Source organism: Clarias gariepinus, chromosome 15 (genome assembly GCF_024256425.1).
Source record: "Clarias gariepinus isolate MV-2021 ecotype Netherlands chromosome 15, CGAR_prim_01v2, whole genome shotgun sequence".
In the NCBI taxonomy this organism is placed as follows: domain Eukaryota; kingdom Metazoa; phylum Chordata; class Actinopteri; order Siluriformes; family Clariidae; genus Clarias; species Clarias gariepinus.
In genome coordinates this window covers 25,073,963-25,099,730 of record NC_071114.1, presented here as the reverse complement: position 1 = coordinate 25,099,730, position 25,768 = coordinate 25,073,963, and the positions used below count along the sequence as shown (strand labels likewise).

The following is a 25,768-nucleotide window of genomic DNA, read 5'->3' as shown; positions in this document are numbered from 1 at the left end:
GGTGTAACTGCAGGATTACTCTAATAATAATATAATAATAATAATATTATTAGACACTATTTCTATTTATTTATAATATTATTATTATACACTATTTCTTTTAGTATGAACAAAAAGCCTTTACAAACTTTTAACCAATGTAATTAATGATTAATTTTTTTGGGTACTTTTTATTTTCAATTATTTACTTCTAATTAATAAATTCATCAGCATCATTATCCCCTTGTAAATTGTGTAATTAGCTTCTTTATCAATTTATTTTGCACGAATGGATGTATTTTATATGTTTGTTCTATATATAGATGTCTTTTATGCCTCCCCCTGAAATCTTTTACTGTATTGATGTTTTATAAGTTGTTGTAATTCTTACTTAGAAAATAATAAAGAAAGAATAATAATAATAATAAATATAGTTGCAAAGTAATGATGATCGGGCCTAAGCACCTGCGCTATCACCACTCGGGTGCACCAGAAAGACAGTGGGCACAGTGGGCACATGCATTTAAAAGAGAAATACCAATATTATTATGACATACACTCTCACTCACTCATCTTCTATACCGCTTTATCCTGTATACAGGGTCACAGGGATCTGAAGCCTATCTCAGGAGGCTTAAGGCACGAGGCGGGGTACACCCTGGACAGGGTGCCAATCAATCTCCTAACCTACATGTCTTTGAACTTTGGGAGGAAACCCACCAAGCACAGGGAGAACATGCAAACTCCATGCACGCAGAGCCAGGAATCGAGCCTGGCCGGGAATCAAACTCGGACCCTGGAGGTGCAAGGCGACAGTGCTAACCACTACACCACTGGCCGCCTTATTATCACATACAGTAACTACATAATTATATATAACTAACTAAGGAAGTTATTAGCCAAGGAGTTTAAGACATCACCATGGCTGGACTGTTTGAGATATCAAAAATCATTTTGCAATTTTGCATCATCAATGTCTTGAGATCATTTTGGCCTGGTTTGGAGGCAATTGTATAAATCCCCTTGTTCTATATGTGTACCAGGCCTTTTATATATACTGTATGTGCAATTGCTGTATGAGCTATGCAGCAAAATCTCCGGTGCAGCAGGCATCTCTCACCATGTAATAGTCATCATCACATCATGACCTTTTATGTCAGCCTGTGAGGTAATAATATATCTGCTGAATCAATGGAGCAGCGTGAGCAGCAGCAACGAGTTAAGTGCACACAATCGTGATGTTGTAGTTGGGAGTTTGTAATTATACAATTCAAACATGAGTTACTGTATAAACAATTATAAATATAGTAAGAACAGTAACTGTATCTACATACATTTTTTGTACATTCTTAAACCAATCTCGACCGAACATAAAGACAACAGACCGCAGGTATAGAAAGAACACATGCAGTTGTGCTCAGAAATATTAATACCCCTTGCCGAAAAAATACTTTACATTTTTTTCCATTTATAAAATCCACTTTGGCGGAATTTGACTCCAGTGACTATAACCAATTTAATCAATTTAGGTGTAATCGGTTAAGGCCTAATACTGTAATGTTAAATGGTAACACCTGCTCCTAAAAGTATAATTGAGGGGCAAAATTGTTATTATTCTCAGTCACTGTCACCATGGCCAAGAAGAATGAACATGTTGTCATTGCCCATCGTGGAGGCAAAGGCTACCAGAGAATTTTGAAGTATCACCACAAAGTTCAAGACGTTTAACAGAAACCTGGATGGAAACGGCAGGAAGCCTAATGTATCCTCTAGAGTCCTTAGAAAGAAGCCAGTGGTACAGGTAACCTTGTTAAGATAGATAATATTATGAAAAAAGAGGACTATGTCAAGATTATTTATGAAAACCTGGCAGCGTCAGCACACAAGCTCAACCTGCCAGAAGATAATAAACAGAAGTATACAATGTGAGTGGTCATGCAATGGTTCAGGGACAAGTCAGAGCTCTGACCTAAACACAATTGAGAATTTCTGGACAGTTGAAGATCCGGGTCAGTGCTAGGAAGCCTTCCAATCTCCAACAACTGGAGGTTTTTGCAAAGAAACAGTAGGGAAATATTCCACAGCAGACCTGTAGAAATCTTGTGGAAGAAGCATTTGCAGGCCATCATTAAGAACAAAGGCTTTTCTGTTGATTATCAAAACATCGTAATATAAGGGGTATAAATAATTTTGAACATGGTGATTTTTTTTAATTTTCTCAATAAAAACCCATAAATTGTCATATTTCTTGAAATATCACATCTTATTATTTCATCAGTTGTTTGTCACATATTAAATATATGAACATATTATAAAAACTAATTTATCTCATTTAAATCAAAAACACTATAATAATACCAAGGGTATGAATAATTTTAAGTACAACTGTACATAATCCTATTTTCAATAAATTAAAACCTACTACTACCCTACTACTTTGTACATACAAAGTTATAAATTATTAATTTTTTTTAATATATAATACAATGATGCAATGATACAATGAAAAACCCCAAGTCATTGTGATGGAGGTCACTGCATAGTCATGTCATAGTCAAGTCATGATGTCGCCACTGTCAGTAATAACAATAGTCGGAGCACTATTTACATTTATGCATTTGGCAGACGCTCTTATCCAGAGCGACTTACATTTTTAATTCATTACACACCTGAGCAGTTGAGGGTTAAGGGCCTTGCTCAAGGGCCCAACAGTGGCAACCTGGTGATTGTGGGGTTTGAACCTGGGATCTTCCGAACTGTAGTCCAATGCCTTAACCACTAAGCTACCCCTGGCACCAATAGAGATTCAGGACCCCCAACCTTGACAAAGCCAGCCATTTTTAGAAAAAAATTGAGGATATATTATTACCTCATAGTATGACATAAAAGTTGATGATGACGGTGGTTACTGTTACATTCAATGACGGTGCCTGCTACATAGTGAGGGATGCCTCCTACACTGGCCACTGGTGCCCAGTCTCTGGAGATATGCTCCTCAACCCTGTAAAGGAAAAGAAATATAGAAAAATATTAATAGAATATAGAAGATAAATAATTTGTTCCCTCAAGATAAATAATTTTTTTAGGCTAATAAATTCTTCACATAAGATAATAATTTGTTCCCACAAAATTTATTTCTTACTACAAGAGAAATTATTTGTTTCCAGGAGACAATAGCTTGTTCCAACAAGATAAATAACTTAGGATAATAAGATAAACAAGTTGTTCCTACAAGAAATTAATTTTCTAAACTAATATAATATGTTACCCCAAGATAATAACTTGTTCCTACAAGATAAATTATTACTACAAGAAAAATAATTTGCTGCCACAAGATAACTATTTCCTATAAGTTAATACATTCCCCCTTGACATTAATTTGTTCTCCTAATTTTAGATAAAAGTCATATTTTTAAACTTTAGGAGAATTTAAAAATAATTAAAGCTAAAGATGATCATGGGTTGTGAGGAGAATACATGTAGGGAGTCAATGCCAACATTGTGAATGCAGTCAACATTAAAACGTTTTCGCCAAATTCACACAAAAAAACGCAATCCATTGAGGGATTATTGCGTAACATGCGCGTAACTTCTAGAAAACGTTCTTTTCGGTTCTTTGGCTCGCGCTCGTAAAGAAAGAACTACATATCCCAGTTGACCTCACGCGCTGAGCGGAAGTGGTATGTGGAGGTTTTGGCGCTGATCTATCCGGCCCGGTCACAGCCTTCTTCCTTTCGCGCCGGTAGCTGGAGAGCCGCGCGTGCGTCCCATGTGCGTATCGCCCCGGACTCGTACAGATCGCCGAGCCTTACATACCCGAGCCGCACTCTGAGCCCCCGTGATGGACCCCAACTATCTGATCGAAGCCCTGCAGGGCACCATGGACCCGAATCTGCGGGAGGCCGCCGAGAGACGGCTGAACGAGGTAAAGACTCTGCGGGATGATGATGTGGTAGTGGAGGCGCGCGCGCGTCTGCTCTAACGGGCCTCGCGCGCAGCGGGGCAGCATGGGGTCCGAGTTTAGAACCAGCTTACCGTAGACCCGTTGCTTAGCACCGCGGGAGTTAATTGTGTTGATTTTACCGAAAATTAGGCATTGTTGCGTTTCCCAGTTTTTTAGTCGGTTGTCTGGCGGTTTTAGCCAGTTAATTGTTTAGCTAGTAAAACCTTCACGCGCTAACATTTCCCATTGACGTACATTGATATAGCCTGCGCGCGAGTTAGCCTAGCCTAGCCTAGCCTAGCTTAGTCTAGCTTAGCTCGCCTCAGCGGATCTCTCACGTGTCATGTGGCTGTCCCTGTTGTGACTCAGACGCTCTTTAAAAACTTAAAAACCTTCATAAGTGAAGGTTAATAAGTCAAAGTAATCAAAATCATTTATTCAGCCGAGTTATCGAACCGAATTTATTGCCTTTGCCAAAACAAATACCACTGTGGAAAGTAGCTTGAATATGCTAGTAGCTCGTAGCTAAGACTGTTTGGGCCCAAACGAAGTCTGGCAAGTTGTACGAGTTGATAAGCGAGCTAAATTATTAGCACTAGTTAGCAGTTTGGTTGACATGACATGGCTGTTTTTTTATGCTTAAAAACCTGGAGCGATGTGAGTTTTTTTATTACCATGAACAGAACCAGAGGAATTAGCTGAAGTAGAGTTAGCTCAAGCAGTTAAATGTCCTGTATACCGTGTTCGGGATTGCGAAATGTTTCGCTAACACGTATTATAACCTTTTTTCTTATATAAAACTTGACTTGTTTAATAGCTAACAGCTAGTCACGCGCAGTGCTCTTTTGCGTGGTATTTTTGCGTGTGTTTATAGGAACACATGACTGTAAGGTAAGTCAGCAACAGTAAACAATATTTGGAGGAAGTACCCAGCATTACCCTAGGCGAGTCATGTTGTGTCGTATCTAGGGAAGAGAGGTGAGACCGAATCTGTCACTGAGTGTGTGTGAGAGGGAGCCATGAGTCTTGTGTGTGTACACCAATTTCTAAGAAGCAGGAGGTGCATCATCTTTAGGATAATCCTGCTTCCTTTTACAGCACTGCTTGATACTGATTGGACAGAAGGTGGCGCTTGTTTTTTTTTTTTAAATAGCTGTAGGGAAGGAGTCTCCAGTGTCAGCACACTGTCATAACAGGAAGTTATCCCACTTCAGGAAAATACCTACGTGAACTTTGAAAATAGAGGAAAAAACCCCACAAAGGGTAATTTCTTGCTTAGGTGTTCCAAAACAGTATACATTATTATAAACTGGTGCGTGATTTGTTATTTAACAAGTTTTCGAATTAATTAGTATCTGCATCATGACTAGTAGAGATGGGGTGGAGGGGGGTCGATTCACTTATGAATTGCGATTCTTTTGTGCCGCGACTAACTTATTGCCCCCCAATCCAAAATCGATTTTAAAATATATTGATATTTGTAAAAAAAACAAAAAAAAAAAACAACATATAATAGAATGAGCAAGTTTATTGTCCACGCCCAGAATTGGCTGGTTTTGGTCATAACTCTATTTTATATACATAATTTCATATTGCCGATTCTGTACCGAGCACAGAAGCTTCAGAGTGACACAACAGAAACGAATTTTTATGGCATTACATTATCATAAGATAAAAGCCTCCGATCTGCCGCTTTCCCCAAACTCTGATAGCAAATTAGTGTCAAAACAACTCATTACACATGCTTACACCAGTTTCAAAACACTTGAGTGCTGTTTAGTCAAAAATAGCATGCGTTAATGGCCCTGCATACCTGTTAGAAGTTTTTTGCCTGCGTGCTTGCAGCCACTCAACTCGTGTGCTCACAGTCGAGTTGAATTTTGAGACTTTGGAGGCATTTGTGGCAGTAAAAAATTTCCATTTCTTTATAATCCCACAGGTGGTGCACTCTGAACGATTTCCACATTTTCCTTCAATGTGGTAGGAGTGAATTATTTGGCGGATGACAGATATGTGCTGTTAAAAGGAATGGACTACCTTTTAATTACCCACTATTTTGTTAAAGGTTTGAGGACAAATGTAATATTAAATCGGGATATTAAAATTGTGATTAGGGAGGAAAGGATATAACTAACAAAAGCTACGATTTCTAAAGTCCCACATACTTGAATCGATCGCAGCTTTAACCAATCATGGGCAACTGTGTGCGGAAGCAGCAGTGTGCTTTGCACCTCCCGATGGTATGTGTGTGAGCAAGTAGTTTGAAAAGATCCAGGTGGCTGACGTTGTTTACAGGAAACACGCGATAGACCTTCGCCTCCACTGGTTGGTCGTTGTAACCTTGATGGGGGAGTCCCCTGATTGGTTACAACTAAATTTGTGAGAAAGCCGCGGGGGGGGTGGATTATCCTCAATGATGAATATCATTTGGGTGAGGTGGTTGTGGATATATGGTTTTCCTGTTTGGGGGGTGCTTATCAGATAGATTGAGTACTTTATTAAAGTTACTTTATTGCTTTATTAATAAACTAAAGGAAAATTATAATGTTACAGCAGCCAGTGTTGCGAATGTGTACATCAACACACGCGCAACAAGGTAAGAGAATTTATGAAGGCCAGGTTTAAAAAATTCACAATGAGAAAATATCATATAAATTTAATATAATAGTATAAACCTATTATAGGCTTTTTAGTGGTGCAGCAGGTGGGAATCTGGTAAACTGCACATGAGGTGTAATAAAATAATATTTTATATTGCAGAATAATCAGGCTAAGGCAATAACTCGTACTTTGTATTAGAAATATCATCAAATCCTCTCAGCTTTGTGGAGCTTTTGGGGCTGGGGGAATCTGCTAATTTTAATATGTTGTTTTATGGTTTCTCTTTGTCCCAGTGGTGCTGTGTGCAATTGTTGATCATGAGTAAATATTTAGCTCAGAGCCTCAGGGTGTTTAAAATCGAAGCAGACTTTTTTATAAAGACATATTTTCCACTTCTTTTAAGAAAACACCTTTTTCTACTGTTCCTCGCATGGTGTCCTATTCAGGTCGTAGTCTTTGAGTTTTTATTGCATCGATATTGCTAAACAGTGTTGAATATGATGTTACTGGCTTCACTGTAACAGGCAACTGTAGATACACAGATTATTTAAGTTTTTCGTAAAAATCAATGTTCAAGCAAATCTGCTGCTGTGTAGTATCATGATGTATATTTTGCCTGCTGCAACATTTATAATTATGTCCGTGTTTATTTAAACTTGACCAGGAAGTTGAATCATTCCTGCGTTTGCATAGCAAGTCACCTGGGATTCGGTCCAGCGCTGTTGTCTCTATAAACGTCCTCGCTCTAATATGCTTAATATGCCGCAGATGATTTTGCTGATCTATTTCTCGTCCTCCTCCTCCCCATGGCCTCCTGAAGTGCCAAGCGCTCGGTCGTTAAAGAGGAAATGCTTTGTAAATGAGACGGAGAGTCCGTTCAAACACAGGAATGCGTTCTCCTCTGCGTTGTTGAAGCCACTGTCTTGGCTCGGCTCCAGACCGTCCATGTGGATGGCAGGCTTAGATTCCTGGGTGCTGACACACTCTGTGCTGAGAGAGAGACAGACAGACCGAGCGAGCGAGAACATGCGGTACTGGCGACATGGCATTTCAGTTTCATTTCAGCAATGTATATATTTTTTCACAGTTCTGTGTAAGCATCACTAATGAATTATTTCCTGTGTGATGATATAAAGGGAAGCTATGCTGGGTTGAACTGTCTAAGTGAGACACCAAAAAAACGACAACAAAAAACTATTTTTAGTGTTCTCTTGACTAACCAGAAGTGTCCCAGTGACTCCTATACAATTTTCAGATTCTCGAGTATAAAATGATGTCAATATTACGTCATGTTACAGCAGGTTCATTTGGCAACACACGACAGGGTTGAATAAACAGGGAATTTTTACTGAGCGCTCAAGCGTTATGCGCTCTCAAGTTACATGATTTCAGGATCATGACCAATTCTTAGAAAGTCTAATTCTGTTTTCTGAGCTCCTGTACCAGTTGTTTCATGCCAAAAGTGTTTAACATATGTTTTTTTTGTTGTTTTTTTACAGGCCCACTCACAGGTGAACTTTACGTCCACGTTACTGCAGGTGACCATGTCCGATCATCTGGAATTGCCGGTCCGACAAGCAGGTACATGCACTTTTTTAGATGTACTAGCATATGTGCTCTAGAAAGACCCAGCCGCCGCCACCACCTCCACCACACTTTCCTTTCAAATGAGCGAAAGAGATATCGTGCATGTCAAGACTGTTTTATTGCAGCGATCTACCACCTGTGGCCATCTAATACTCTGATGTAGCACAGTTGCTGCACAGCTGACATCCTGTCTGCAAGGGATTATACAAGGAGTCCCAAAAGTCTAAATCCATAGGCATGTTTTGTCTCCTCTCCCCTTTATGTGGAATTTAATATTTTTATTTTGGATCCAATATGGTTTTGAAACTTGCAGTATAACATTTAATAAAACTTAATAAAAACTTTATAAAACTTTTTTTTTATTTAATAAAATGAAAAGAAATCCTATAGATTTCAACAGCTTCAGGGGAAACGTTTAAACGATCTTGCTCGGTCCAGCAGTTATTTCTAATGAACATATTTAATGACCCTGTATATTCAGAGTTAAAGAAAGCAGGACAGCTTTTTTAAAAAAAATTTAGTAGTAGTTTTACCCTGTATATTCAGAGTTAAAGAAAGCAGGACAGCTTTTAAAAAAAAAAATTAGTAGTAGTTTTACCCTCACGCTACCTTGCTTACTCAATTCAGCACGGTATGTCACATCTCACACGTCACGTCGACTCACAGCTGTCACATCGCAGACCACTCTAGGATGGGGGAAGAATAAAGTCATATTGTGTGTGGTGGTGGGAGGGGGGGGTGGATAAATGCCCCAAGGGTGGGACCAGTGACAGACAATATCAACACATCTTGTTTAAGCGCCAGGTTGAACCTGGCTTTTGGTGCCTGTAATCATTTTTTTGTGCTCAGAGAAAGAAACAACTGTCTGACGTGAGAACCTTTGCATTCACGGGTACAATGAGTTGCTGGAAGAGAAAAAAAGGCTTGTGTCATGCTCATGTGAGGAAATAAATTAGGACGACTAAGTACTTTCAGTGTCTGCATTTTTCTTTTGTTCGTTTTATTTGGAAACGGACCTCTTGGCGGGTTTGCCAGATGTATGTATCAGTAAGCTTTCCTCAGCGATTTAAGATCTATTGCTAGAAGGACGCACAAGCCTAAGAGATTCTATTAATCAGACTTTTTAGTTCTGACAGCACATGAAGTTGTTGAGCTCAAATAAAAATCAATTCGGTTAACTTGAGAAGAGAACATCTGTGTTCCGGTAAGACTGAATGCCATGTGACACTACAGTGTAGTACGGTAATAACAACCTGATCAAACAGTTTGGCATATCCGTTGCAGAGCGACCCCTACTGTAAGCACCCATGCAGAATTTTGATTTTCAGAGTGCCAAGAGCTCTAAACATCAACATATGTGTGGAGCAAAGTACTGTTCTCTCATTCACAACGTAATTAGAAATGTATCGTGTAACTTGTGCAAACCACACTTTAATTTATATTATGGTCTCCTCCAGAAGTAATAAGATCCATGGAAAAGTCATGACTGTTTTTACTTTCGCACAGCAGTCTGATATGACGGTTATGGGACAAATAAAAGCCCTGTTCATTAACGTGCTGTGTTGCTTTTGTCACTGTCATGTTGTGACTCATTTACAGGGTTCTTCTGTTTGTCTTGAATAAATGTGCCATCCCAGGCAGGGCTTAAAAATGATTAATTGCAGGTTAATTTGTTTTAATGAAGAAGAACTGTCATTTAATATGTTCATTAGAAATAACTGCTGGACCGAGCAAGATCGTTTAAACGTTTCCCCTGAAGCTGTTGAAATCTATAGGATTTCTTTCAAGAAACATTTATTTATAATTATCATGCTTGGTATGTAGTTAAGTTCTTGTTACAAAATAATTTTTCCATTCGGACCTTATAACCATTCTATTTCTCACCGCTCTCTGTTGTAGGATCGAATAACATTTCCATCAAGTACTATGAACCTGGAAAGTTCCGTTTCGTCAGCAGCTCTCAGTCTCCAAAACTTAAGCTAGAATGTTAAAAAAAAAAAAAAAAAAAAAAAAAAAAAAAAAACTTTTTTGTGATGGGGAAGTGGTTAATAAAGGCAGTTCCTAGTTACAGATAGTTCTGGTACCTGTTCAGTGCTGTATTGCAGACATGGAGCTGCTGAATCGGCAGTGGGAAGGATTTCAGCTACACGGGTATGCCCGTGTCAGCAGTCTGCGATCTGATTCACGCCCGTCTAAAGCACCTCATAGCCATACAGCGACAGAGCGCATAGTGACTGATGCGCCATACGGAGCGGCTTTACACCCACAGCTTACACTTCTCTCTTACTTTTTCGCATGTTCTCTCTCTCTCTCACACACACACACAGTGACCCTGTTGACACCAGACAGAGCTTGTTTTCCCCTATCGTCACCTGGCCTGCTGCGCCAATTTCCACATGAAGGAGAGGCAGATCTACGGACCGTTGTGTCTAGTGAATACATAAACGGATGGAGGTTTTGTAACGGATCCTGACTCTGTGTGTGTGTGGTGATGAATACAGTAAAGAGCTGTGTCTGAAAAGCACACCTGCTTGTATTGAATGCAAGCTCAGCTGCACTGATGCAAGGCAGCCTGCTATAAATCAACCTTTCAGTACACAAGCAATACCAGCCATTCTTTTCTGTTGCCTGAATGCCCATGTTCGTATTTATTTATTTATTTATTTATTTATTTATTTATTTATTTATTTAATTTATATATATATATATATATATATATATATATATATATATATATATATATATATATATATATATATATATTTTTTTTTTTTTTTTTTTTTTTTTAGGCAAATGTTTCATTTTAATGATTAAGGCAGGCGTTATGCCAGTGCCTAATTCCTACCATATTCTGAGTAAAGTGGTTGTGTAGGCTTTATTGCCTTGGTGTGTGTTAATAGAGTATCCTAGACTGTTTTTTTTTTCTCTCCCCCCCATCATCAGTGCAAACGATTCCTAGCCTTGTCATGCTTGTTACATGGTGTCTGTGAGTTTGTAATGTTACTGTAAAGCTTATTGATTTTGTCTAGGCCTTTGTTTTGCACGACCACATTTCCCTTTACTTTTACATGTTTCATAATTCAGTTAAACTATTTTCCTCCTCTAGGTGTGATCTATTTGAAGAACATGGTCACGCAGCATTGGAGCGAAGGCGAAAACACGCACAACGAAGTGCCTGCCAGCAACATCCCTGAAGTGGACCGCCAGTTTATTCGAGACAACATCGTGGAGGCCATCATTCAATCCCCAGAGCGCATCAGGTAACACACACACACACATACACAAGCACAAGCCGCATCCGGGATCGGTTTGTTCCCCGACTGCTTCCGTCTCTTAACTGCGTACATGTTTTCCGTGTTCTTTCAGGGTGCAGCTCACAACCTGCATTCATCACATGATCAAGCACGATTACCCCAACAAATGGACGGCCATTGTGGACAAGATCGGCTTCTACCTGCAGTCTGACAACAGTGGCTGCTGGCTGGGCATCCTGCTGTGCCTCTACCAGCTAGTGAAAAACTACGAGTAAGACTGCAGCATAAGTCTATTATGTTTAATGCAGCGCCAGTACCGTTTTTAACTGGAGTTGCTGACTGATGTATGCGTTATAGGTACAAGAAACCGGATGAGCGGCAGCCGCTAATCGCTGCCATGCAAATCTTCATGCCTATGCTGAAAGACCGCTTCATCCAGCTGCTCCCGGACCCCTCCAGTGACTCTGTGCTGGTGCAAAAACAGATCTTCAAAATCCTCTATGCTTTATTTCAGGTTGGTCCTGCCTGAGGTTTTGTTTTTCAAGTCTTAAGATTTGAGCTCATGTTTAACTATAAAATGTGTAACACCTGATCGACATTCCTTCCCCCCCACAGTACAATCTGCCTCTGGAGCTGATTAACAGGCAGAACCTGACCGAGTGGATGGAGATACTGAAGACCGTCGTGGACAGAGACGTGCCTCCGGTAAAGACACTTCAGGTTCTTTCCAGACTCACAAAGTGTGGGGCTGTGTGACTGGACTGGGCTGCCGGTGATGAGGTGTGCGTGGTGCCTGTCTGCGTTCAGTGCTGTCTCCAGTCTGTGTCCTACAGTCTGTGTGACTGTGCTCACACCACACCTGCAGCCACAGAGCCACTGGAGATCATAGTACTGGCCTAGTGATGTCATTGTGACCCTCTACCACTGGTCAGCCTCCATTCTCTCCTACAAAAACAAAAAAAACGTAAACTCTGGATGTATGGTAGTGATGGGATGTTTGGATCATTTTAGTGACTGGGTTCTATGAATCTTGTTCATGAAAATCTTTTTTTAATTTATTATTATTTACAGTTCATGAACGACCCATCATTAATTTATGGCAGGCAATGCGATTTACTCGCAGGTTAATCATTTATACATGTTAAGAAATAGGGGTGCCATAATGAGTTATTACTCATGAATATGAAATCAATAGAGCATTTTTCTCCCAATAAAATGTTTAGGACAAGCGTTTGTGAAAAACCTAACGATACCCCAAACTGTTTTTACAATGGTGAACGCACACAGTGGAAAGAATTTCTTTATCTTGTATACACACTGTTCCCTCCACCTGAAACCATGTAAGACAAACCTGTCCCAGTATGAAGCTGTCCCTGTATATACATTGCTACATTTGAAGTGCTCTGAACTTGAACCCCACTGAACACCTTTGGGATGGACTTGGAATATTGAGTGCACCCCAGACCTTCTCTCATGCTTCCCAGAGCCACGCTCTAAAATATAGTGGGAAACTTCTCAAAAGAGTGAAAGATGTAATAAGAGCAATGAAAAATGGGATGTTTGGACAACGCAGATAAAGGCGTCATGGTCAGGTGTCTGCATGCTTTGGCCATTTATATGTTCTCTAACAATTACAGTTATGAATCGAAACACACAGTAAGTGCGTGTGGTAACTGACTTAAAAGATGAATACTTAATTTAAAAAAAATGTCTTCATGTGAACCCATTTGAAATGAAAAATTTTTTCTTAATTGCATTTTTCTATTAGTCACGATTGAGTTGTACCATGCCCAGGAACGATTGGCTTCCATACCTGATTTAATCCCTGCCAGAGACGACTTCCTCAAGCGCGTTCATAACCAGAACGTTTGTGTTCTCACTGATCAAAATAAACCAGACCTTCGTGTCAAGTGTTCTCTGAAACCATCCCAGCGCACTAATGTGAAAATCTTTAATGAAGGGGTGTGGCCCAACTGATGGGGGTAGGGTAAGGGGAAGTGAATTGTGCCTGAGAGTGAGTAAGTGGGAAAAGACACAACTAAGGAGAATATTACTAATGTCAGATGCTGTGAGCTGGTAAAAAAGTGAAGAGATCAAAAGCATGTGAGTGCAGAGTTCAGAAGCCGGCAGGAAGGTGCACACTCGTTGGTTGCTGTGGGGGGAAAAAAAAAATGGATAGTGCAACAGCATGAAAGAGGCAGAGAGAATGCTCAGCGAGCAATAAAGAGCATGGATCTGTGTGTGGATTTCACTTAAGGTTCATTGAGGAGAATTGGAAATAAAAACCCTACTCACAGACCGACAGTCAATAATTATCCACATTCTCATCAGTTGTAAATCCTTTCCCACTTACCTGATTCTCGTGTAGTTCATAAAGCGGCGATAAGCCACGACTCAACAAAGTCTGGCCACGAAGTCCTTCCCACTGATTCTAGCGCCGGTTTTCTTTCCACAAAAATCTTTCCACACTCGTGACTGTGTTTGCCATCGTGCCGTTACTCACTTCACTCCAGTAACACCTACATGATCAGTGTGTCCACAGTTAGTGTGAGAATCAAGCGCGATGACATCATCGACTGTTTTGATTGTTGATTTTAGTTGATAATGTTCATTAATTATTGCAGCCTTATTTGAGTTATGTATGCTTTGTATATATTTATCCCATTAATCACTTTTTAAGACTTGCTTCAGCAAACTACAACATTTTTATCGCTCGATACACCGTTCACGTTCGTGCCAACCTTGAGTTTAATCCCCGTGTCTTAGTTTGCTTTTATACCGAACGCTGAATGACGCATGCTTGCTTTTTCCTCCACAGGAGACCCTGCAGGTGGATGAGGATGAGAGACCCGAGTTGCCCTGGTGGAAGTGTAAGAAGTGGGCTCTCCACATCTTGGCTCGGCTCTTTGAAAGGTACAACACGCCCTCTCTCGCTCTCAGCTCTGTGATAACTCGGTGCTGAATTTGCAGCCCACGCTGAACAGTGTGAAATACTGGACTAGTTATTTTTGGCAGCCTTCTGCGTGCTTAAAACTGCAAACTGACGTCATTCCCAAATGTTTCGTTTGCCTCTTAAGATACGGCAGCCCAGGCAACACTACCAAAGAGTATACCGAATTTGCAGAATATTTCCTCAAGGGTTACGCTGTGGCTGCTCAGCAGGTAGGGAGTGAGTTACCGGGTGAATATACCACCTCGATAGTCTCCTTAATGCACTGGTTCATCAATGTTGAAATCTACTGTCTGTATGTTCTCTCAGGTGCTACTGAAGGTGTTGTATCACTATAAAGAGAAGCAATACGTTGCACCCCGAGTCCTGCAGCAAGCCCTGAACTATATTAACCAGGGAATTGCTCATGCCGTCACCTGGAGGAACCTTAAGCCTCACATCCAGGTAAAGGGATTGTTTTTTTTTTTTTTGCTTTGTGCACTATGATCACTCAGCTGTTGTTTTTCTTTCGGATTTATAGCCCTTATTGATTCACAGCGAAACTTTGAAGTTAAGCAAGGTTTCATTACGTTCTGAAATCATTTGAGGAACTGGTTAGGTTTCACTCCACAACCCTGCCCCCACTTAACATAATGCAACCTCTGTTCCAGTAGAAATGTTCAAAACACATTCGCACAGCATTTTTGACAAATTTTTTAACTAAACCGCTTGCACAAGAATGGTCCAAGTTCCAAGTTAATGTTTCCTTTTCCAGTTCTCACATTTCTGATATAAAGTAAGCTCTAGTTATTTTTAAATTGTTTAGTTTTTTTACACCTAGATATCTTCATGTATTTTATTGACAGATGACCAATATCTAGGGATGCACTGATACGGACTCCAGTGACAAAAAAAAATGCAACTGTTTGTATAAATGCAATCGTGTTGATGTGCACACAAAATTAAACTTGCGTCCCTTCATGGCGTAGAATGTGTTTTCTAAACCATTTATCTTTGCCTTTTAAAAGTTGAGCGCGGTGCCAAATGGATGTCCTTTTATAGATTTAAAACATAAGGGAAAAGAAAATGTAATAAGAATGTTAATACTCTTGATTTAGTGGTTGCTGTAGTACTGAGGGAACCAAATAACCCACAAATGGAGATGAGGCCATTTCCTGCTCAGTGCAAACTATTTACTGTTAATTGGAACGATTGAATTGTGTATAGAATATATAACAGTATCTGCACTTTCTAATACGAACAGTGTCTCTTCCCCAGTAAAAAATTTAATAAAAATTCCAGTTTGCGGTGGATTCATGACGATTTTACTCATTCTACATGCAAAGCAGTTTCAGGGTTTTGCTCACTAGTAGAGCAATAGCAGGTGCAGCTGAGGATGTGCTTCAAATGTGCTGCATTTCGAAAAGTTCTGTGGCAACGGCAAGTACTCGTATCGGTACTCGTAATGATTAAAAAATGGAATCGGTGTATCCATACCAACATCAATCCCCCATCTGATACATTTCTAAAGTAATAGTTACCGAATGATTTTTCTCCAAACTGTTACATAAAAAAGTAAAAGCTAAAATGTATGTCAGGCTGAAAACAAACAAAAAAAATGAGTGCAGCTTTTATATAAAAGTTACTTGCATTACAAATATAATGCACCATCAGCATGATAAAAATTAATTCTTACAGAAAAAAAATAGTTTGTTGAATGTAACCACTACCCAGGTACCTGCCGAGTACTTTTTCTATGTAACAGATATCATTTTTTGTTTTTATTTAATTTTCTTTTTTTTTTTTCTTATATTTTTATTTAGTGGAATGTTTTCACAGCTGATGCTTCTACATTAACCAGTTCCATTTATACAGTTAATGGTCCTTTAAAAAGACACCCATTCTGCAACTAAGAAACTAAAATAAATTAAAAAAATAATTCTACAAACTATTGCCTAGTAGCTAAGATTGACTTTAGATGGAACCCACATTTCTATGCTCTTTGTGCTTTTGATTGTTGTTTATGGGAGATCTAAATATGAGAGAAGCAACAGTTATACATGTGCACATGAACTAATAAAAGCGAGAGTAATAATGCATGATGAACAGTTTAAAGACAGTATTGGTCACTGCCAGAAGTTATTGTCAGGACATGAGCCATTCTGGATGGTTAGAGATGGAACGCATTATTTATTTATTTTTATTTATTTGTTTCTGTACAGTTGAATTAGAGTTGGATGTTAACCAGTAAATAAAATAAATCATCCGTGGACTTCAGATACTATGAATCTGTCTCATTGCAGGGAATCATTCAGGATGTGGTCTTCCCCCTCATGTGCTACACAGACAGCGATGAAGAGCTGTGGCAGGAGGATCCCTACGAGTACATCCGCATGAAGTTTGGTAAGAGCATCCGATGAGATGCAGATCCTTTTAGAGTCTCGTCGCAAATTAAACCGCAGGATAAAGAAAGCCTCCTCACTGTTGTCTTTTATTACCTCCTATGCTCAGATGTTTTCGAGGACTTCATCTCGCCCACAACGGCCGCTCAGACCCTGCTCTTCACTGCCTGTAACAAAAGGAAAGAAGTGAGTGCTCACAAAATGCGCCATCTGGCACTACAAGGCCTCTGACTGTTTGGGCTCACTTCCATGTGTATAGGTCTTACTGCCAACATGCTGATGTATCTAATCAGCACCCTGCTGTTCATATAGCGTCACTGCTGAGCAGCTGCTGAGAATTATAGGAGAACAGCGTGGCTTTAAAGTCATGTGGAACTGCCCTTTATGCAGACAGAATTGCAGTCTTTGTGTAATGCAAAAATGTTTTTAACCACTACCTTTTTAAATGAACACTAAGGGTGCGGGTTATAATTTGCTAGTGAAAGTCTATTTGACATTGCACTGTGTTGAATTTACGTTAGTGGATTTTTTTATTTATTTTTTTATTTTGTAGAATGTTCACTATGAGGCAAGCTGACAGGCTGGAGGATTCCTGTTTTTTTTTTGTGCATTATTTTTTTCAAATAGAATTTGAATTTGAATTTTTGTGAACATCTTGCTGGCTGTGGGTAAAGCGGTGTGCGTGGTGCCTGTCCTCGTTTAGTGCTGTCTCCAGTCTGTGTCTTACAGTCTGTGTGACTGTGCTCACACCACACCTGCAGCCACAGAGCCACTGGAGATCATAGTACTGGCCTAGTGATGTCATTGTGACCCTCTACCACTGGTCAGCCTCCATTCTCTCCTACAGAGCTTGCAAAAGGGGATTGCTTAGATCTTATTTATTTTATTTATTTATTTTAATAAAATTGGTTCTTACACAAAACGCATGTAATGCTGGGGGAGGAAATGCAGCAATGCTGCAGAACCCTTGGAGCACTGTGGAAAATACCAAAGATGCTGCATATGCAAATAGAAGCCAGCGCCCGGGCAGTACAGTATGAAAAATACTAGCAAATGTCTTGAAGCTTGCCAGACATGAAAAGGAGTACTTTTGCACTTTTTTTTCCCTCCCCCAACCTATAGTCCATCTGTAGGCTATGTGATTTCTGCAGACAAGCTTTTGGACTGAACTGAAAAAAAAGAATTATAAAAATCCTTTCATGGTAAAACTCTTACCTAATGAATGCATGACTGTGAAATACTGAGGAAGCATCCATTGTGTGTATTGTTACAGGTGTTGCAGAAGACCATGGGCTTTTGTTATCAGATACTCACAGAGCTCACTTCTGATCCCCGCAAGAAAGATGGGGCACTACACATGATCGGCTCCTTGGCTGAGATTTTGCTCAAGGTACCAAGTTATTTTATCTGTTGTATATGTGTATATATGTTATTCCTCCCTCCTCTTCTCTGTGAGCATAAAACACCAGTTATATCTGTATTACTGAATTTAAATGTCCCTGCTTTACAGAAAAAGATCTATAAAGACCAGATGGAGTTCATGCTGCAGCATCACGTGTTTCCTCTCTTCCGCAGTGAGCTGGGGTACATGAGAGCAAGGGTAAGGAGCAGGACAGAATCAATTTGTGATAGCCCTTGAAAACATTTTAACGTTAAAGCCAGCCTTTAAGTGTTATGGAAGTGTTATAAACAGTAAGGTGAATTAACTCAACTCCTTTTTTTTTTTTTTTTTTTTAATTGTAATTTTTTTTTTTTTTATTGCTATTAAACAGTAAACTATGTGTAAAGATAATGCAGGTTTCGGTTTTATATTAGGGAAAAAAAATCATTAGAAGAAAAAAACTTGCACGCATCTTTGTGTTGCTGCTGCTCTAGACACATCCTGCTAAATGCAAAACCATCTGTGGCTGTGAGTCAGGGTTACCATATTTAGGATTCTGTGCTATTGTGCACATTTAACCGAGAGCTTGTGTTGCTTTCTAAAATCTGTGGCTGATCATTATTCTATTCTAATGCTTGGCTCTGTAGTTTTTGTTCATTTAAGAAAACCAAATAAACAGTCATGTTATGCGTTTTATCCCATATATACCTAATGTTTAGATCTTTGTAACCTGACAGCAGATATGTAGAGTGAAGCTATACCAAAGAATGAGAGGATTGTTTCAGTGTCACTAGTTTGGGTCTGTATTAAAATCAAAATCTGTTTGCTTATTGAATGATTGTTTCTTTGCTCAGGCCTGTTGGGTGCTGCACTACTTCTGCGAGGTGAAGTTTAAGAGCGATCAGAACCTGCAGACAGCCCTGGAGCTGACTCGCCTCTGCCTCATCAACGACAACGAGATGCCCGTCAAAGTAGAGGCAGCTATCGCCCTGCAGGTCCTCATCAGCAATCAAGAGAAAGGTAGGTGGTGCTCCTCTTGACTCGCCTTCACAGCACTTCATCTTAAATGTGGCGTAGGAGCTTCTTAATGAAACAATGCCAACGGTAACGAATAACTTTTTTTTTTTTTTTTTTTTTTTACCAGCCAAAGAGTACATCACCCCCCACATCCGGGCTGTGATGCAGGCTCTGCTTCACATTGTTCGCGAGACTGAGAATGACGACCTCACCAACGTCATTCAGAAGATGATATGCGAATACAGTGAAGAGGTGACCCCTATCGCTGTGGAGATGACCCAGCATTTGGTAAGATCACAAAGAATGACTGCTTAGAAATATATCACTACATTATGTAACACAAGCACATAGTTTAGCTGCTATGAATATTTTATTTGACTTGTGTGCTTTACTTGCCTGAATGCCTGATATTCCCATCGCAGGCTATGACCTTCAACCAGGTGATTCAGACTGGCCCTGACGAGGAAGGGGGCGACGATAAAGCCGTCACAGCCATGGGCATCCTCAATACCATTGACACACTGCTCAGTGTGGTGGAGGACCATAAAGAGGTCAGTGCAGTCATACACCCACTCACTGGATCTCTCATAACAGACCAGGCTGGTACAGTGTTTGTCTCTCCATCCTTTTTTTTTTTCCCTCCTGCTCTGCTTCATAGTGCTGACTTACTTCCTGCCACCTACAGGTTTTCAGGAACACGTACTGTTTCTCTAGCTTTTTTATAACATGCATCATAAGCAAGACCAAGCTCTCAAAATAAAGCATAATAGAAACATTCAGTGCATAATACATTTGCAGAGGAACACTTTGTTTACAGAACAGTATGTGTGTTTTTTTTTTTTTTTTTTTTTTTTTTGCTGGAGGCAGCTAACCAATCGCTGATTAGTTTTACTGGCTTGTTTCAGATCACACAGCAGTTGGAAGGGATCTGTCTGCAGGTGATTGGCACTGTGCTGCACCAGCATGTCCTAGGTAGGTCTTGCTTTTCAGTTCATTATCACAGTATTTCATGAATCAACTCGTAATTAATGTGGTTCTTTTCCTTTTCTTTTCTTTATTTTAATAAATAGAATTCTATGAAGAGATCTTGTCACTGGCTCACAGTCTGACGTGTCAGCAAGTGTCCCCACAGATGTGGCAGCTCCTTCCTCTGGTCTATGATGTCTTCCAACAGGACGGTTTTGACTATTTTACAGGTAAATTTAGACTCCTGACTGACTTAAAAGGATCACATGAAGCATATCGGGACTTGTAAAGAAATTTCTTGACAAGGAAGCCATTTTCACATGTTTGGCCCATTTAAAGGAGTTCCTCGGAGGCCAGAGTTTTAGATGTAAAGCAGATAGTCTAATCCTGGCTTTGGTGTACTGAGAGAACGCTCTACTTTGATGGTATCCAGGCACTAGTGAAATGCTGGGATATGTGCATTATTATAGGAGGGATTATTTAGAGAAATAAAGGGAGTTTTTTTTGTTTGTTTTGCAAGTCCTAGTTTGACTTGAATGCCTAGTTCAGGTATAGAGAAAAAGACAGAAAACGTTTTGATTCTTACATTCATGATTAATGTGAAGTTTCTATTTAACAACCCTTACTCCATAACAGATATTAAAGTCTTAAAGCTCTTCATATGCATTTAAACCAATGTGTAAATGTTTTTTTTTTCCTGAATTTATTTTAGCCAGATGCTATTTATTTATTTATGAATTTAAAGGTTTGTTCAAAACATTCTTTGCTGCTTCTCTAAGCACAATAAATGCTTTATTTGCAGATATGATGCCACTCCTCCACAACTACATTACAGTCGACACAGACACGCTTCTGTCTGACACAAAGTACCTTGAAATCATCTACAACATGTGCAAAAAGGTTGGATGCCTTTACATGCAAAAATATTTCAATACAAGTGAATTTATTCTGATTGTAGATTAAAAATGAAAAAACACTTCATGACATGCTGTTATAGGAAAACAATCAACTCTGTTTAAAATATTTGAATAACAGTAAATTTAAATTGTGAGATGGATTACACAGGACAGAATTTATTTATATTTAGTAATATGGTTACTATAGTTACTATATTTCCATTCAACAGTTTTATCATTAGCATTGTTTAATTCAGATCTTTATATGCCTCTAATTGTGAATTTTTTTTTTGTCTCGTTTCTTTTTTTAATTTTATGATCAGGTTCTCTCAGGTGACCCAGGAGAGGATCCAGAGTGCCATGCTGCTAAGCTCCTTGAAGTCATCATTCTGCAGTGCAAAGGGCGTGGCATTGACCAGGTACCTTAAACAAGCCATACTTTTACCTGCTGCAAAATCCATAGTTTCTCATAACTCTGCCAAAGAAAAACCCAATGTTGTAAATGTCTGTGCAGGTGGTTCCCCTGTTTGTGACCACAGCCCTGGAGCGTCTGACGCGAGAAGTGAAGACGAGTGAACTGAGGACCATGTGCTTGCAGGTGGCCATCGCTGCACTCTACTATAACCCTCTTCTGCTGCTCAACACTCTGGAGAATCTGCGCTTCCCCAACAACACGGAGCCCATCACCAACCACTTTATCTCTCAGTGGCTCAAGGATGTCGACTGTTTCCTTGGGTACTTGCCTTGTAGCTTTTATTATTTCATTTAAATCACAAAATTGTATCAGTTTGCTTAGGGTTTTTTTTTTTTTCTCTAAAGAAATAACAATTCTCTTTTGCCATCATTGTAGCTGAGATTTATTTGTGAGTCTTCTCAGTTTCCGTGGTCTGAGGGTACTTTCACGTTAGGGGCTCGGGCAGAGATACGAGTACACTTGACCCCAAGGTCCAGTTTATTTCAGTTACTGGGAACAGTGCATATTGTACCCAGACACAAATCTCTCATCTTCAAGTGAAGCCAAGTACATTTTAGGTTGTTAAGAAGCTTCACTGTAAGCGAAAGCAAAATAATATCTTGTTTGCTTTTTATGCACTTGCTAAATAAGCTGAACATATTGGACCTCAATTATTGTATGGGGAAATGTAATGTTCTTAACAATAACTATTAACATAACTTCCCTTCTTGGCATCCTAGTCATGAATTTTAAAAATAGAGTAGAAGCACTTAGCTTATTCATAATCTTGAATCTTTATTATGACCCAGGGTATATTTGCAGCTGGTAGAAATTTATTTATTAAAAGCAAGTTCAATTAATTCCCTGAGATGGTCAACAGAACTAAGCGATGTGAGACAAGCTGTGTAGATTGCTAACTTTGGTTCACATCGCTGTCTTGTCTTGTTCTGGATTGAAATAATTCCAAAATTCCTGTAAAATCTCATTGACGACGACAATGCAGTGTTTCATTTATGTTTATTTGACATTGTCGTGCTGGAGAAGATCTGTATGACTGTATTTCACTCCTTGATGCAGTCTCTCATTCCCACTCATTATTTTATTTTTCTCCCATATTCCCCCTGCCATAGGTGATTCACATTCAAGCTACAAAAAGCTGGCTATAACCAGCAAGCCAGTGCAAAAAAACAAAACAAAAAACAATGTATCGAGTTGCATTTCAGACAGCTCTGTGTTGTGTATGGAAAGAAGGGGGTTGCGATTGAAGTGTGAAACATGACAAACTGGGTATTTTTGCTTTGAGAAAGTAGAAAGAAGCCAGAGAAATTACAAGTACAAAGTCACTTATTATATTAAGCGGACTTGGGAAGTGTGATTTTTATTTATTTATTTATTTTAATTCTAAATTGTACCAAATGTAAAAGTTGAACAAGCTTACTTGTGTTTCTGGTTGCAAGTAGGCACTTTAGATTATTATTTATTATTTTTATTTTTTATTTATTTTGTTATAGGCTGCTAAATTGAGCTTTTTTTCCTGTACACACTACGCCAAATGCTGTCTAAGCTTCTATGTTAACAGACGTTCTCTAATTTCTCTTGTAGGCTTCATGACCGAAAGATGTGCGTATTAGGCTTGTGTGCTTTAATGGGTCTGGAGCAGAGGCCACAGGCTGTCAATCAAGTAGCTGGACAGCTCGTCCCTGCTGCCATCCTGCTGTTTAATGGGTTGAAGAGGGCCTACGCCTGCAGGGCTGAGCACGAGAATGAGGACGACGATGATGACGAAGATGCAGAGGAGGAGGATGAGAATAGTACGTAATGTAAAAATGCGATTGACACATCTCTTGAGTAGCGTTGAGTTAATGGTGCATGTATTTACGTTATCTTGGTTTCCATTTTTAGCTGAACTCGGAAGCGACGAGGATGACATCGACGACGAAGGGCAAGAATACCTTGAAATGCTTGCCAAGCAAGCAGGAGAAGATGGAGATGATGAGGAGTGGGAGGAAGATGATGCCGAAGAGACTGCATTAGAGGGATACACCACGGCTGTCGACGATGACGAGAATCCTGTTGACGAGTACCAGATCTTCAAAGCCATATTACAGAGTAAGAGCTCTTTGAGGTCTACTGCCTTTTACTCTTTTAACTGTTATGTTACTCTAAGTAACTCGTGTGTTTTCTGTAGATATCCAAAGCCACGATCCCACATGGTACCAGGCGCTTACTCAGACTTTGGATGAAGAGCAGGGTAAACACCTTCAGGACATCAGCACACTTGCAGATCAGAGACGAGCAGCACATGGTAAGCCATAGTAGATGGGTTTGTTTCGAGTGAGGGTTATATATATGTATATGATGTACATATTGTGATGCTTAAAGAAATGCTTGGTTAATTCTCACCCACTTCCTCTGTGAAACATGAAGCCAGCTGCACATAATTGATTGTTTAGTGCCTCTGTGAATGTGTGCAAGAGATTTTATTCTTATCAGAGAGCTTAGTGAATTGTGTGTGCTTTGACCTCTTGCATTTCTGGCTATAGCAGCACCAGGATGCAAACCTACTTTAAGTTCAATAATGCTTTTTTTTTTTTTTTAATTATCCTTATAAAGTTAGGGATGTCATGTTTAACATTATTGATATTGCATCATGTTGCCCATCCCCATGACCATATTTCAGTTTGTGCGCTTTTTTTTTTTTTTTTAAAGCTAAACATTTTACACCCTTTTTGTTTTTCCTAGCCTCAAAAGTTAAACAATCTTTTAATAAAAACCATTGTTAAGTCTGCCTGATTATTTTTACTAATGGTAATGTAATGAGTATTATATACAAGATTTATTATTGTAATCTGAGTCGTCTTTGCTAATTTTTCATGTATATTTTCCTCTATGGTTCCAGAATCAAAGATGATCGAGAAACACGGGGGTTACAAATTCACAGTTCCGGTGGTGCCATCCACTTTCAACTTTGGTGGCAGCGCCCCTGGGATGAATTGAGTCCTCACTTTTCCTTCCTTTTCCTCCCCTTTTCTTACCCTGTGACTGATTGTAGTGAAGTGAAAAAAAGCTTGTGTTGTTCCCTCAAGTAGTGGTTCCAGAACTGGTTCTTCTGACTCACTCTTCAATCTGACTATCAATCTAGACAGCACCAGAAGATGTGGGGAAGGCAACCAAATGCAACCAATGGCTGGGAAAAATAAACCATGAACTTTTCAAGAGATAAAAATGAAAAACAAAAGAAGCTCTGAACAATGTTGTCTTATGGAATCCATTTACAAGAGGGATACCATGACGGCAGCTCTTTTTCTTCCCACCTACATGCATCGGGGGCTTTAAATAATCGAAATTGTTAGTGGGACTGAATTTCATCATTTTCACTGTTCTGGCCAAACGGCCTCTTTAAGATTATACCTCTGGCAGTAGAGTGTCCACTTTTTTTCTGCATAAATGGAAATCATGTTATTGTATATACAAGCAAAGGCTCTTAATTTTTAAGCAGCCTGGACAACCAACCAGAGGCATTTGTAAGGTGACAAATGTGTATTCAAATGTAGCATATTGGATACTTGTCATAGCACTATGTGTGATGCCTGAAATCTGTAAATTAATAACTAGCACTTTCATATTGTTCAGGTCTCTTAGCCTTCTGTATCAGACTCAAATTTTTTTTAAAAACACAATTGAAGCTATTTAAAACGGAGTACCTGTAACTTTGTTACTTGGCAGGCAGGTTGTCCCATGATGTCTGGTCGTCCGATGAATTCGCTTTTGGTGGAGGAGCAGTACTACCTACTGCTGTTTATAATGGAAATGTTTAAAGTTCCAGGAAAAAAAATGAATGCTCTTAGTGTTCAATTTAGGACATTACATAAAGAGCACTGAAGGGTTGAGTAAATAATTTCCGCATGTACAATTGGGCTGGATTGTGAAGGTCTCAAGCATTTGGTTGATGTATGGATGAACCATCTATATATGACATTAAAAAGAAAAATAACTTCATTGGCCTCTCTGGTGATATGGTGTCATGTGAAAATGGTCTCAACATATTTTACAACGTTAAAAAAAGAAGTCATGATGTTATAGGAAAAGAAAGTAATATAATGGTGGTATTTTCCCCAATAATACCATGTTCTTAAGTTTAATTCCTATACCCCAGCAGTTTGCTAATAATTACCATCTGTTCATAGTCACATTTAATGTTGGTTAATAAAATCAAACGGTAAAAGTTCCTATTACCATTTACGATAAATCACCTATAAACACAGCCAACTCACAATCTGTTTCTTCTTTTGCTTAAAGTAAATAACATGCAACAATTGAGAAATCGAAATGTCCTGTGTAAAAAAAAAAATAATGTGT

General features: G+C 39.3%; 1 protein-coding gene and 2 non-coding genes across 3 annotated transcripts; all 3 read left to right on the top strand.

Annotated features, from left to right (window-relative positions):
- The first annotated feature begins 3,682 nt into the window (after nt 1-3,682).
- ipo7 (importin 7) lies at nt 3,683-25,408 on the top strand. The gene is made up of 25 exons (XM_053513214.1): nt 3,683-3,904; nt 8,023-8,104; nt 11,217-11,370; nt 11,477-11,635; nt 11,722-11,878; nt 11,980-12,069; nt 14,183-14,277; nt 14,442-14,526; nt 14,624-14,758; nt 16,597-16,696; nt 16,805-16,881; nt 17,969-18,085; nt 18,206-18,295; nt 18,931-19,096; nt 19,221-19,381; nt 19,516-19,644; nt 19,999-20,065; nt 20,164-20,289; nt 20,862-20,959; nt 21,279-21,374; nt 21,470-21,690; nt 23,012-23,220; nt 23,312-23,518; nt 23,598-23,714; nt 24,309-25,408. The coding sequence occupies exons 1-25, from the start codon at nt 3,821-3,823 to the stop codon at nt 24,404-24,406; spliced, it is 3,120 nt and encodes a 1,039-aa protein (XP_053369189.1). The 5' UTR covers nt 3,683-3,820; the 3' UTR covers nt 24,407-25,408.
- LOC128543524 (small nucleolar RNA SNORA23) lies at nt 12,137-12,317 on the top strand. Its single transcript, XR_008365746.1, has one exon. It is a non-coding gene; the product is annotated as a small nucleolar RNA SNORA23 (small nucleolar RNA).
- Nucleotides 17,364-17,544, top strand: LOC128543523 (small nucleolar RNA SNORA23). The gene has a single exon (XR_008365745.1). It is a non-coding gene; the product is annotated as a small nucleolar RNA SNORA23 (small nucleolar RNA).
- Nucleotides 25,409-25,768: the final 360 nt, after the last annotated feature.